The 14,885-nt window shown below is 34.6% G+C and overlaps 1 protein-coding gene across 2 annotated transcripts in view; it reads left to right on the top strand.

The window, feature by feature from the left end:
• MMRN1 (multimerin 1) overlaps positions 1-9,056 on the top strand; it is a 93,618-nt gene extending 84,562 nt beyond the window's left edge. For both annotated transcript variants that reach the window (XM_027544068.1, XM_027544066.1), the window contains exons 8-9: positions 6,474-6,626; positions 7,908-9,056. In XM_027544068.1, coding sequence (XP_027399869.1) covers positions 6,474-6,626; positions 7,908-8,329 — 575 coding nt within the window. In that variant the 3' untranslated portion in view covers positions 8,330-9,056. The remainder of the gene's footprint in view (positions 1-6,473; positions 6,627-7,907) is intronic.
• Positions 9,057-14,885: the final 5,829 nt, after the last annotated feature.

Below are 14,885 nucleotides of genomic sequence, written 5' to 3'. Positions count from 1 at the left end.
GATCGAAGGTAGGGGGAAAAGGGGATGACAGAGGATGAGATGGTTGAATGGCATCACCAGCTCAATTGACTTGAGTTTGAGCAAGCTTCAGGAGTTAGTGATGGACAGACAGGGAAGTCTGGAATGCTGCAGTTCACAGGGTCACAAAGAGTTGGACATGACTGAGCAACTGAACTGACTGATAGCATCATCATGTGTGTGCATGATTAAGATTTATTCTAAGTTCTTTCACAGATCAGTCACAAAATTACAACTATCCTGACTTGAATATATTAAGACCTCAATAGGTGATAGAGAAAGGAACAAAATGAAAACTGGGAATGTTAGTTAAATGTGAATATGTATTTAGCAGAAAACAGCCAATTGGAAACACAAGAACTTAGAATAAAAATAACACCAACATTTAAATAAAGTATCAGTGATAAGAAGTCAGTCATTCCATTAATGGAAATAGAAAGGTTAAGAAGGAAGTACAGATGCACATGGGAAGAGTTTAGTCTGTGATACCTTAGTTTAAAGCTCTCTATCCCTGTGTGCATGTGTGTGTGAGCTTCTGCATGCCCAGCCACTCAGTCATGTCCGGTTCTTTGTGACCCCATGGACTGCCCCTTGCCAGGCTCTTCTGTCCATGAAATTTTCCGGGAAAGAATACTGGAGTTGGTTGCCACACCCTCCTCCAGGGGATCTTCCCAATTGGGTTGGGAAGATCACCTGCATTGGTAGGCGAATTCTTTACCACTGAGCCACCTCTATCCCTATGGAAATGTCCAAAAGTCAATGAGTAATGTAGGTCTGGAACCAGAAGAGGGTTTTTAGGTAAAAATTGGAAATTATTGCACTGAGGTGATAGTTGAGGCCACAGAATTAAATTGGGTAGTTAGAGAAAAAGTAGAGAACTGAAGATAGAAACATGGGAGAGAGAAAAAGGTGTAATCAGAACCAGAAAAGTACATGAGCCTCTGAATCAAAGTCTTTAAGAAAAAACAAAAGATTAAAAAAAGACATAATGATGTAGAAGGAGGACCTGTGCAAACAAACAAAATAATAGAAATAAAAATGTTGGGGAGATATCTGTTTATTTTTGCTATAATTTACATGGAGTTAAATTCAATGCTTTTTTTTTTTTCTTTAATTCACTATTTTTGACATGCAGTCTGTGAATTCTGACAGATGGGTAGTCATGTAATCACCACAAAAGTCAAGATGGAGAACAGTTCCATCACACCCTCAAATTCTCTTATGTACCTTTTTAATCAAATCTGCCTCTACTCCAAGTCACTGTCAACAGTGATATGTTTTCTCCCCTTACCCTTTTATCTTTTGCAGAGTATCTTTTACATTAAATCATGTAAAACATTATACAAATCCACCAGTATCTGTTCTAGATACTATGTCTACCACAACATTATAACTTTTCTTTATCTTTCATGCTATGTAGGCTTTTGAGCCTGGCTTCTTTCACCTGGTATATTTGAGATACTTTGTTGCATGTCTTCCTTTTCATCACCAAGTAGTGTGATTCATTGTATGGATGGATCTACAGTTTGTTTTCCCATTTAGCAATTGAAGGATGTTTTGGCTGTTTACAGTTTGGGGTGATTATAAATAAAGCTGCTATAAACATTCAGGTTTACATTCATACATACAGGTTTTTGTGCATGCATAGTTTTCATTTCTCCTGAGTTATGCAGCAGTAGCATAATTTATGGAGAAGGCAATGGCACCCCACTCCAGTACTTTGCCTGGAAAATCCCATGGATGGAGGAGCCTGGTAGGCTGCAGTCCATGGGGTCACTAAGAGTCGGACGCGACTGAGCAACTTCACTTTCACTTTTCACTTTCATGCATTGGAGAAGGAAATGGCAACCCACTCCAGTGTTCTTGCCTGGAGAATCCCAGGGAAGGGGGAGCCTGGTGGCTGCCATCTATGGGGTCGGACACGACTGAAGTGACTGAGCAGCAACAGTAGCAGCACCATAACTTAGTTATAAAATAAATATAGTTTTAACTTTGTAAGAACTGGTCAACCACTTGCCATTTCCATTAAAATGTATGAGAATCCTAATTGCTCCACAATCTTGTCAGCACTTGGCATTGCCAATATTGTTTATTTTACTATTTTAATAATATATTATTGTATTTAATTGTGATGTTATTTTACATTTTCCTAATGACTAACATTGTTGAACATATTTCAGTACCTTTACCATTTTTAATATTCTTTTGATTGAAGATTATAACTCTAAAGAAAAAAGCAAAAACAGATGATAATGTTGAGTAAAAAACATTTCATTTTCTGAGTTGTGACTTAGGATAAATATAATGACAAGTGTTAGAGTAAATCATCTGACAGGGCTAATCTATTTGATAAAGATTGCTGATATGATTAAAAGAGCTTTAAATTATGTTTGAAGTGTTGAGAAAATTATCCCACAAACAAGATCAATAACAACAGACATGAATTTAAAAGAACAAAATAAAAACTGATAATTGAAGGAAAAGTAGTAAAGATGGTTGAAAACAATGTTTCCATCCATCCCTAACTAATGAACAGAGTATGAGTGCCTGTTCAAAACTAAAGAACAGGCAATGAATCTGAAAATGTAATATAAACAACTGTTCACATTTCTAGAAGTTGTTGGAAAGGGACACATGAAGCGTTTTAAGAGCAATGAAAGGATACGACTTATTTGATAGATATGGTTTTGATAAATGATGAAACTGAATAGCACTGAAAATTAATATATACATTAGTATGAGGGTGAAAACATGTTAGCATTGGCATCAGGATGAAAGATAAAGAAAAATTATAATGTTGTGTAAACACAGTATCTAGAGCAGATACTGGTGGATTTATATAGTGCTTCCCTCTGTGTATGACAAAAGTTGCCCAGAGGCACTGAGAGGTCCTCTCACAAGTCTGTTAGAAACTCCATTCTGACCTCAGCAGGGATCAGAGTTATCGGTCCTGCACAATGTTACTGTGTAAATGATGAAATAAAAAAAATAAAATCCTGATGCTAATCTAGAACTAAGCATTAAAAATAAAAATAATTTAAATAAGTAATAAATAAAAATAAAATATTATATGAAACATGTATGGTGATAGGTGTACTATAAACAAAAATAGAAGTAGAAGACATCAGTATGAAGTGTCCCTTCATTATTCATCAAATGCCTATTGAATAAGTGCTGAATGAGCACTGAGAAAAATTAAGTGGATAGAGGGGTAAATTAAACACAACCTCTCTTCTCATGGAGTTCAGACATTAAACAAGCAATTAAAATAAAGAATGGTAAATATTGGCAAAGACAGAGTGCTTTGAAAATGTAAGGCGCTCTTCAAGCAGTTCAAATTTAACATGAGCCTTTATAAAATGTGGAAATAGGATTAATAGAAAAGTATAACTTGAGCACATATCAGGGTTCAGAAAGCAAAGACCAGAACAAATTGAGACTTATGAAACATTCCAATAGAGTGGTAAAGGAATTTTAGTTCTGTTCAGAGCAGGGAAATGAATATTAACAGATTAGTCATGCTATTTGCACAAAATGAGAGAATATTGAGTTGGCCAAACTTAATTGTACTGATCTTCATCAAAGAAAATAAATGGACTGGAAGGAGTTTGAAGTTCTACCCAAGATAGAAGTTGTGGAAAGTTTGCTTGAAATAATTCCATGTCTCTAGAAAAACATGCCAACAACATCATAGAATCAAACTCTACCTGACCTTTGAGAAAAAGTGAAGAAGAAATAGAGCATTAGATAAAGGATGAGATCATCTACTCAATCTTCCATCCATTTGTTTACTCGTCTTTAAAAAGACAGTTTAGTACTTCTATATGTCAAGCACTGTGCTAGTCAGTAGCGACACAAAGTTTAAGAAGTGGAAACCCTGAGCCCTGTCCTCACAAAAGCTCACACTCTAATTGAAAATAGGAACAAATGTACAATTACATGACTCAGTGGGTAAAGAATTCACCTGCAACGCAGAAGACACAGAACGCAGAAGGCAACATGAGCCTTTATAAAACGTGGACATGAATTCGATCTCTGGGTGAGCAAGATCCCCTGGAGAAGGAAATGGCATCCCATTCCAGTATTCTTGCCTGGGAAATCCCATGGACAGAGGAGCGTGGTGGGCTACAATCCTGGGGTCACAAAGAGCTGGATACAATTGAGTGACTAAGCACACACGCAGGCCTGACAAATTCAACAGGAACTTCAGAGCATCAAACAATTAAAAGAATCTATGTAATTCTATCGAAAGGAAAGATGTAAAAGAAAAAGAAAATGATGTTTTATTTAGAGGCTGATTTTTATTAATTCAAGGACAAATTGCCCATTGAACACAGATATGTACAGGAACTTATAAAGGTATCTAACCATTTTTTAAATATTTTAGTAATAAATTAAAAAAATACAAATCAGATGATATACAAAAGTAGATTTGTAGCTGACTGTATAATAAAATAGAAATAGCTTCAATTGACAAATCAGTGCCAACCAATCTTTAGTTGTTTGTTACAAGGTTCTGTACTTAACAAGTATCCATTAAATATTTTTTCAAAATGAGAATATAGCCAATATCTTATCATAACTTTAAATGGAGTATAGTTTATGAAAATATTGAATCATCATGCTGTACACCTGAAACTAATAACATAACACTGTAAATCAACTAGACTTCAAAAAAATTTTTTTTTCATTCTAATTACACAGGCATGCAGTTTGGTCACATTTTATGTGAATTTGAATTATTTAAATATGAAATAGAATGTATTTAAAATATTTATAGATCTCACTCTTGAAATAAATGTTAAAGCAAATAACCTTAAATTTAAAAATCAATGACCTTGTTTTGAAATGAGTGAATTGTAAACAGTTTACACTATTTCCACAAGGTGGAGCCATAGTGGTAACTGTATCCAGTAATGTATTCTTCCAACCTTTTCTTTCCACATTATGTATTACGTTTATAACCATATTTATAACTTGAGGCTTTCTAAATAACTGAAATTATTCTATATCTAATAAGTGAACTGAAACACTGTCTTCAGCAAATTGAGTATGTTGGGGATTTATCCCACTGTTTTACTGCTGTCTAATATTCCTTGCTGAAAAGAGAGCGGTAGTAATAGTGTTAGTCTCTTAGTCCTGTCTGATGCTTTGTGACTCTGTAGACTGTAGTCTATCAGGCTCCTCTGTCCATGGGATTCTCCAGGCAAGAATACTGGAGTGGGTTGCCATTCCCTTCTCCAGGGGATCTTTCCGACCCATAGATGGAACCCAGGTCTCCTGCATTGCATGCAGATTCTTTACCGTCTGAGATACAGGGAAGCTCTGCTGAAAAGATACTATAATTCACTGAACAAGTCCCTTTATCAGTGGTCATTTAGGGGTCCTACTATTTTTCACTAGTGCAAATGATATCATGAAGAAATTTCTTGAACATTATCTTTGTGCAAGTGTGTCTGGAATATATATTCTGCTGGGAGAAATTTCTGGCTCAAAGCAAATGAACATTTTTAATTCTGTCAAATTGTCCTATTCAAAGGTTCCAACAATATAAGGTCTAACCAACATTATAGGAGAATGCTCATTTTCTGCATGACTGTTTTGTTTTTAAATGTTGCCACCTGATATAAAACGTTGTTGATGGTAATTTGTTACTCCTTAATTAGTAATGAGGTTGAATAAGTTTTGAACTGTAGTTGTTCACTGACTTCCCAGCTCATATTACTTGTGCCTTTGCCACTATTTTTACAGGGTTACACTCTTTTTTCTGAGGATTAGTCAGAACTTTTTGTTATAGATATTAGTCATTAGATTGTTGTATCTGTTAAAAAATATTTTCTCTTCACCTAGCACTTTGAAATTTCATAATATGTGGCTTTCATTGCAAATGAGTTTTGAGTCTAGGTGGTCAAACATCAGGATTTTTCTCTTATGGCTTCTGGGTTTTGTTTTGTGTTGAAAAAGCTTTCTAAACAACAAAGATATTCTGTTTATTTGGTTATAATGTAATCATTTTTTCACATTTAGTATTTTTATGCACATGAAATTTATATTTTTATGAAAATACAGTTAGTTTAGCACCATGTATTGAACAGACTTTGTTTTCCTTCTGTGATTTGAAATATTACCCTCATCACACACTGGTTTCAATTGTGTGTCCAGATAGCCTATTAGTTCTACAGTTGACAAAAATCTTAATATTTATCACAAATAAATGCAGTGGATCATAGAATTATTCTCACTTCCAAGAAGCAGGAAAGGGCTTCAGAAGAAGCAGCTCAGAGAGTTCAGAGATTTCGTGAAATCCCATGACTGCATTGGTGGGTGATCTGGGCCTGGGAATGCATTTTTCCTATTTCTGACTCAGTGTTTTTCCCATTCTGCTGCAAACTCTAATTTGACATCAACAGAAAAACAGGTCACTTTTACCCTCTTTTGTCTTAATTCTTTTTCAGTGACAGAGGAGTATTCATACTGTAGTAGATCCCCATGCCAGAATGGGGGTACATGTATAAATGCAAGAACTAGCTTTATCTGTGCTTGCCGACATCCTTTTACTGGTGACAACTGTACTGTCAAGGTGGCAGGAGAAAACGCTTTAGCTCCAGGTAAGAATGTACATGTGTCCTTGGATTTGCTCAGTGTCATAAACAAATATATTTTTTGAAATGTTTTCAAATGAATGTTTAGACCTGCTTAATCTGGACTCACTTGAGGATTAATTCCTTTTACTTCTGAAATTCACTGAATAACATACATGATTTTGTCAGGTAAACTAATTCATATACACTAGTTGAAATTTTCAATGTTGCTTTAATAGAAGCAGTTTATTAAAAATCCCCCAACTTGTTTTTTCTAGTGCATCTTAAAATAAAATATATATTGCATAAGAAAATATAAATTATACTTTCTTAGAAAATATATATTATATATATATACACCATATAATATATATGTATACATAGTGTATATATATGTATATATATAAACTTTTTGTCCTCAAACAAGAATACATCTTTGATTCATATCAAATCTGATCCCTTAAATAAAGCTTTAGTAAGTGTATAGCAGTCCGTCTTCTATGAAGGTCATAATACTGTTCTGACTGGCTGAGGGCTTTTAGACTATGCTAAAATATAGTGAGTAGGGCAAGATGCCTTTTGTCCATTTACTTACATAAGTATTGGTTGCTATAGATTTACTTCCAGAGTGTATCATTTTTGATTTTCACACAACAAAATGTGTGCAGTGCTTAATATATATTCTCTTTAAAATGATGGCAAAAATATGTTTCAAATCAGGCTTTTCTTAATAATATGCTGCATAATAAAGAGTGAATTTTTTAGTCTGCTTTTAAATCTCAGCCTTTGTAAGTACATTTGGCATTAATTACATAGAAGATTGCTTTTGTCTACCTCTCTATAGTGCATATGATTTCCTTGGGTTTCCGTTTTAGCCTCCAGAAACTGTTTGACAACATGCAGGAAAAATTGTTTCTACATCATGTCAGCTTTAATTCATCCAAGGGGCTTTAAAACATTCTGGCATACCATAATAATCATAAAATGCTTTGAATCCCTTCATCTCTGGAGAGATCAAAGACACACACAAATTAATCTTTGAGGCCTTTTTGTGAGTGATATATTGAGTGTTACTGTCATTCTACCATGATCTAAGTGGAGAAACTGAGTCTCAGAGAGACTAAGCAGTTTTGGGTAGTTCAGGCAAGAAAAGAGGCAGGCATCCAGACACACGTGCCCTTGTTAAGTCCAATGAATAACCATTTTACTTCTATTAACCCTTTTTATAACTGAGATAAAGAATAAAGATATAAACAAAACAAGATCAAAACATGAAAATCAACTCTTTCCATTTTTTTCCACTAACAGATTTTTCAAAAGGAACTTACAGATATGCACCAATGGTGGCATTTTTTGCATCTCATACTTATGGAATGACTACACCTGGTCCTATCTTATTTAATAACTTGGATGTCAACTATGGAGCCTCATATACGCCAAGAACTGGAAAATTCAGAATCCCCTATCTTGGGGTGTATGTTTTTAAGTATACCATTGAGTCAGTTAGTGCTCATATCTCTGGATTCTTAGTGGTTGATGGAGTAGACAAGCTTACATTTGAGTCTGAAAATGGTAACAGTGAAATACACTGTGATAGGGTTTTGACTGGGGATGCCTTATTAGAATTAAATTATGGGCAGGAAGTGTGGTTGCGCCTCGTAAAAGGAACAATCCCAGCCAAATTTCCCCCTGCCACTACATTTAGTGGTTACTTATTATACCGTACATAAATTAGCATGAACGACAGACTGTCACCTTTACTGAGAAGCAGCCAGTGTTTTTATTTATCTTTGCATGCACATCTGCTCTGTTTTTGGTTTTTCAACATGAATGAAAACGAACCTCTTTATAAAATCTGAGTAAGGCTCTAAGTTTGTTTATTTCACAAAATTATTTAATTATCTTTTAGACAACCCGTATATGAAGGAATTTTTGCTCCTAAGAGGTTTAGTAGCATAGAAAACAAAATTAGTTTTTTAGCATAACCATTCCTATTTTTGTTCTTTCATGTTAAGGCATTGCAATATACAGGAATATTATAAAATGAGAATCAGTCAATATTGCCAGTCACAGTAATATTTTCAACAGAACATTTAACTTTTGTGATTCCTTGTGTACATAAATATATAACATATATTTCTTAAATTCACATGTTCAAAGTACTCAAAGACCAAGAAGTCTTCCTTTAACTTTGATTTTTCAGTCTTTTCTGTTTTAAAATTTTACATATTGAAATTTTCACTTGTAATGAAAATTTTTAAACTTGAATTAGAAATTTGAAATATGCTTTACTATTGTTTCCTTCCTAAACTATATTCAATATCCTGTGAAAAGCCATAATGGAAAAGAATATGAAAAACAATATATATGTGTGTAACCGAATCAATTGCTATACACCACAAACTAACACAACATTGTAAGCCAACTATACATCAATAAAATTTTTCTAAAAGACTATTTTTTCCTTCCTATAATTAGAGAATAAAGAAATAGTTAACACATGAACATTTACACCCAAGTCTAAAGACACAGAAGTGGATATTTTATCTTTCTTTCATCATACAATAACTATGTGTGTGCTCTGTCACGCTCAACTCTTCATGACTTCATGGACTGCAGCCCAGCAGACTCCTCTATCCATGGGATTTCTCAGGCAAGAATACTGGAGCCACTTCCTTCTCCAATGGATCTTTCTCACCCAGAGATCGAACTGGGTCTCCTGAACTAGTAGGCAGATTCTTTACCACTGAGCCACCAAGGAAGCCCATATAATATATACAGGGGAAAAATTAAAAACACCTTTTTATACTGAGTATCCTATGGCAACACATACAGACCTGATTGTATTTTTATAATAGGTGCATATATTCCATGGTGATATTATGTTTTATGGATTTATGGTATGCTTCCTGTGCCCTGGTTCTCTTCTATGCAACTAATATGTAACATCTCATTGATTCCTTACAAAATTTTTAAAAGGTGGGTATTAACCAAGTTTCACAGCTAGTAAGGACTAAGGTAGGATTTAGAACCTTCTTATCTAGCACCCACTTGCATCCTTTCTCTATCTTACCTCCTACAGATGTACCATAATTGATTTAATAATCCCTTTGAAGTGATTTGGTTATCTCCAATGTCTCATTATAACAATATTATTGTAGTGAACACTCTTAAACATACATTCTTTATATATTTAACAAGATATTTCTGAGGAAGAAATTCCTGTAAGACATTCTAAGAAAGAAGTAAAAGTTTTTGGTATGGAAAACATTCCTCATCAACTAATTTATTTAATGCTTATTTAATCCTATGAATAACTAACTAACCTTTTGAGATAACTAACTATAATAATAACTAACCTTATGAGATATGTATCATGTATTATTCTCTTTACACTGGTGAGAAACAGAGGCACATAAGTGGGTAAGTTTCACAACAGTTCAGGAAGTTGTGAGAATTTCAAGAAAAAAAGATAAGCATATATTTCTACTTTGCTAAAAGTTCTATCAAAAGGCCCTTGAGAAGATTGTTATCCAGTTTACTCATGTCGAGGAGTATTCATTACCCCCAAGACATACTAATCAAAACTTACAGTGTTTAAAAATACTGCCAATTTTAATGTGAAAATATTATTTCCTCAGAGCAGAAACTTAATATTTTTTTCAAATTTTCTAAAACTTGAATGCACATGTCCAAGCAAAGAGCTGTATACAAATGTTCACAGTAACTTTGTATGTAATAGCCAAAAACTAGGTTTCACCCACGTTTGGCAATAGATGAACAGTTAAGCAGATATATCCACACAGCAGAGGACTGCCAATCAATAAAAAGGATATTGGCACGTACTATATGCCAATCTGTAGAAGATTTCAACCTGCAGCCTAATGAAACTTGGACAGCCCTACAGGTAAGTGTGAAGTGTGCATTGCCCAGCGGAATGTGTCATGTTGAGCCAAAATTGCTGTGCCCTCACAGCCCAGCCTCAGTACACCAGGAAGAGTGGAAGCCAGTTGCTGACAAATGAAGGCTGAATGGCTGACAGTTTCTCCTCTTATGTGTAAATGTGTTATTTTCAAAAGTATTTGGAGAATTTTGATAATTTCTTTAGTCCATGCCTAAAATAACATCACAATCTGAAATGTTTATTACTTCAAATACTCTTAGATTAAACAGAATTTTTGTTTTCCAATTATACTTTTCAACAGATACCAGTGATTTCAATGTACTGCCTTTTCTGTAATAGCAAGAACAGTAGGGAGTGAGCCATTTGACAATATTTGTCATTGCCACGCACAATTTAATTTTTGATTTTGTAATTAGATAATTTAGAACATTTAGCATTAATAATGCTTTAGTGTTTGGGTTTTAATTACCAATTTTATCCTGTATTTTTACACATATTTGTAGAAATGCACAATTAAATGACAAATAGCCACCAATTACCAAAAGGCATTGTAGCCACTTCTAAGTTTCTGTGGATTTGTTTGTGTATCTTTTTAAAAGCCATCCAATATTATGCAGGACATCTTGCAATGTATTTGTAATTGTCATGATCAAATTTTTCCATATATTAAAAAAAAAACACTGGGATTTTCTTGATTTTCCCTATGTACACAACAGACTTTAATGGATATTATTTTGCAGATTGAATTCCAGAGCTCTTCTCTCTCACCAGACCTTCCTGCCTAGCAAACTCCCAAAGTATACTCAGACCCTAATTAGTGATGACAATTTCATACCCATTCATTCATCAATTATTTAATAAATACCCACTCTGTGACAGGGAGGATAAGTCATATATTAAAGTAATATAAAAATAAATATCAAATAAATTAGTACAGACAGATAATGCATTTGAAATAAATTATTCAGAGTCATGCTGAGATTTACTCTCACCAAAATCATGAGTAGCTCCATAAGAATGGAAAATGTATATTTAATAACCAATTCTGCCAACAAAGGTCTGTCTAGTCAAAGCTATGGTTTTTCCAGTAGTCATGTATGGATGTGAGAGTTGGACTATAAAGAAAGCTGAGCATTGAAGAATTGATACTTTTGAAGTGTGGTGTTGGAGAAGACTCCTTGAGAGTCCCTTGGACTGCAAGAAGATCAATCCAGTCAATCCTGAAGGAAACCAGTCCTGAATATTCATTGGAAGGACTGATGCTAAAGCTGAAATTCCAATACTTTGGCCACCTGATGGGAAGAACTGACTCATTGGAAAAGACCCTGATGCTGGGAAAGATTGAAGGCAGGGGGAGAAGGGGACGACAGAGGATGAGATGGTTGGATGGCATCACTGACTCAATGGACATGAGTTTGAGCAAGCTCTAGGAGTTGGTGATGGCATGCTACAGCCCATGGGGTCACAAAGAGTCAGACATGACTGAGAGACTGAACTGAACTGAATAACCAACCTCCCTCTATTTTCTACACCTCTGACAAACTTCCATTACTTGTTTTTGGCTCACTCCAGGAATAAAGAAATTTCATATTCAAAGCCAAGTGAGCCTAAATTGTTCTTTCTTACTATCTTACCAAACTGCTCATTTTGGAAGAATGGGCTAGTATCATTAGGGCACTGTGCTCAGTCTCTCAGTTGTATCCAACTCTTTGTGACCCCATGCCAACTCTTTGTGACTCTTTGTGACTGTAGCCCACCAGGCTCCTCTGTTCATGGGAATACTGGAGTGGGTTGCCATTTCCTTCTCCATTTGTGCATCAAGAAATGCTAAAAATAAGCCAAACTGATTTTCACTTGACTAATTTAATTAATGCTCTTAAAGGGGATTTTTTTTAATGTTGTTCATCTGTTTCAAAATATAAACTCACTGAATTAAATGAACTTCTAATTAGTAGAAGTTCAGTTATATATAAACATTATTTATATATAGATATTTACATTACACATACATTTGGTCATATGTAAATCCAGGTTTTCATTTATCTAATATATGTCTAAATACTTCTAAATACTCTCCTATCTATATATATAAATTATGTGTATTATATACATAAAATTTAAGATTTTTATCATGTACTTTTCATCCAAGTCTGACGGAAATGGGTTGACAACTTGGCACTTTTTTTAATAACTGCTACAGTTTATTACTGTCAATTTTTTCACATTAGAAACTAGTTGAGTAATAATCTTTGCTTTCAAGGGCAATTTTTTAATGCAATAAAATACTCCTTTCTCAAAATTGTTTGCCTATCCTCTATATTTGCAAGCACGTGTGGAACACTTCAGAGCAGAAATGATAGCCCACACTTCCTAGATTGCACGTTTACTCTGGTTGATCTTCCCTGTTAGAGGCAGAGATGTTTGCTGCCCCAGTGGTTTCAAACCCAGTGCTTCATCAATGAGCCGAGAAGTGTTATAAGGCAGATTCTCACTGATTTGTGAGATCAGTGAGAATCTTCAGTCAGCTATATTGGGTTTGTGCTTGGGAAAAAAACAATAAAACAACGTAGTGTTCCTTTCTCTGGGCTGACATGTTAATTAAACAACCCCAAACTCTGGAAAAGTCCAAATTTAGGATTTTTAAATTATTTTTATTCATGGGTTTCTTCATGAAATATCAAAACCCAGATTTTGGTCAAAACATTTCCCAGAAAACAAGTGTCAGATGTAGTAATATTTAGAATATTTTTAAATGTTATTTGCATATTTTAAAAATATCAATCTATAGCAGATTTTGGGTTGTAACATGATTTCCTATTCAGTTCAGTTCAGTTCTGTCCCTCAGTCGTGTCCGACTCTTTGTGACCACATGAATTGCAGCACACCAGGCCTCCCTGTCCATTACCAACTCCCAGAGTTCACTCAAACTTAACAAACTCATGTCCATTGAGTTGGTGATGCCATCCAGCCATCTCATCCTCTGTCATCCCCTTCTCCTCCTGCCCCCAATCCCTCCCAGCATCAGAGTCTTTTCCAATGAGTCAACTCTTCCCATGAGGTGGCCAAAGAACTGGAGTTTCAGCTTTAGCATCATTCCTTCCAAAGAACACCCAGGACTGATTTCCTATTATATTCAAATAAATACTTATAGCAAGCCCAATGAAGATTACAATTAAAATGCTATAAGACCACAGTCTAGGAGTCAGTGTTTTTTCCAGTGTATTTAAATCTACATCCAAAAGTTTGGATTAAAAGACTTGAATTCCTTATCTTTTAAAATCAAACAACTACTGTATCAAGTCCACTCAAGTTAAGCATGAAAATACTTAAGCATGAAAATACATGACACAACCTGAGGGTTAGGCATTCTTATAAAAACTACTCCACTTTGCTTACTTAGCCAGCAGAGAAGAAACTGACTGACTAGATTCCTCTTACCAGGAAAAAGACAATTACAGAGAGTTTCTAAAATTACAAATAGTGTTAAAATTGTTTTGGTAACTTACTGCCCTTCATTGATCTTTGCTGTCACCATCACCAAAGCATTTAATTGTGCATAATCTGTATAAAGAGGACCACATATCTATTTCTTCATCTATATGAAAGTTGTGAATTAAGGATGATAATTTGCCAGAACACATATGTAGAAAAATACCTTTGTACTACCTAACCATTTCCAAAAATCATCTGAGATAGCTAGATGAATAATATGATAGGAAAAATATTAAACTTTGACAAACATACTTGATATTTAAACATCCAATATATGTCAAGAACATGTGCTTTTCTCATCCTAATTTTTTAGATACACTCATATGCACTAATTTTCATTATTTGTCACAGTCACCTTGTGCTTAACAAAGAATATTCTACAGAGATGCCTCCCACAGTCTCAAGCCCTTTTTTAACCCCCTTCTGCACCTGATTCCATATCCCACCATTGTATTAATAGATTTGCTGTTTAACGAATGTGTTTAGGTCTCTTTAATCCTGCTGAGGAGGCAGTTAAATAGTGTGGAAATTATTCTGTAGATGAAATTTAAAAGACTCTCCAGGGATTACATGTCTTTTTAATGTTACTTTCATTGTCCTTTCTGAAGCTTGTCGTTAAGGTTTTTAATCATGATTCTATTTCATAAACACTAATTCTATTTCCTTTAAATGGTCAGCAAACTGATAGGTTATTCATGGGTTTTAACTTTTCACAGAGCTCCATATTAACAGCAAACTGAACTCTATCCCATGCAATGAACAAAGACCATTACTGAATCTCTCTATATAATTTTTTTGGTTTCTTTCATCCCATGTGGCATATTTGACAAAGAAACAACAGCATCATCATAATCAACAACCACTACCAAAATATCCTAAGGGCATTCTTG

Source organism: Bos indicus x Bos taurus, chromosome 6 (genome assembly GCF_003369695.1).
Source record: "Bos indicus x Bos taurus breed Angus x Brahman F1 hybrid chromosome 6, Bos_hybrid_MaternalHap_v2.0, whole genome shotgun sequence".
Lineage (NCBI taxonomy): Eukaryota > Metazoa > Chordata > Mammalia > Artiodactyla > Bovidae > Bos > Bos indicus x Bos taurus.
The sequence above is the reverse complement of the archived record's forward strand: the minus strand, read 5'-3'. Positions and strand labels throughout refer to the sequence as shown.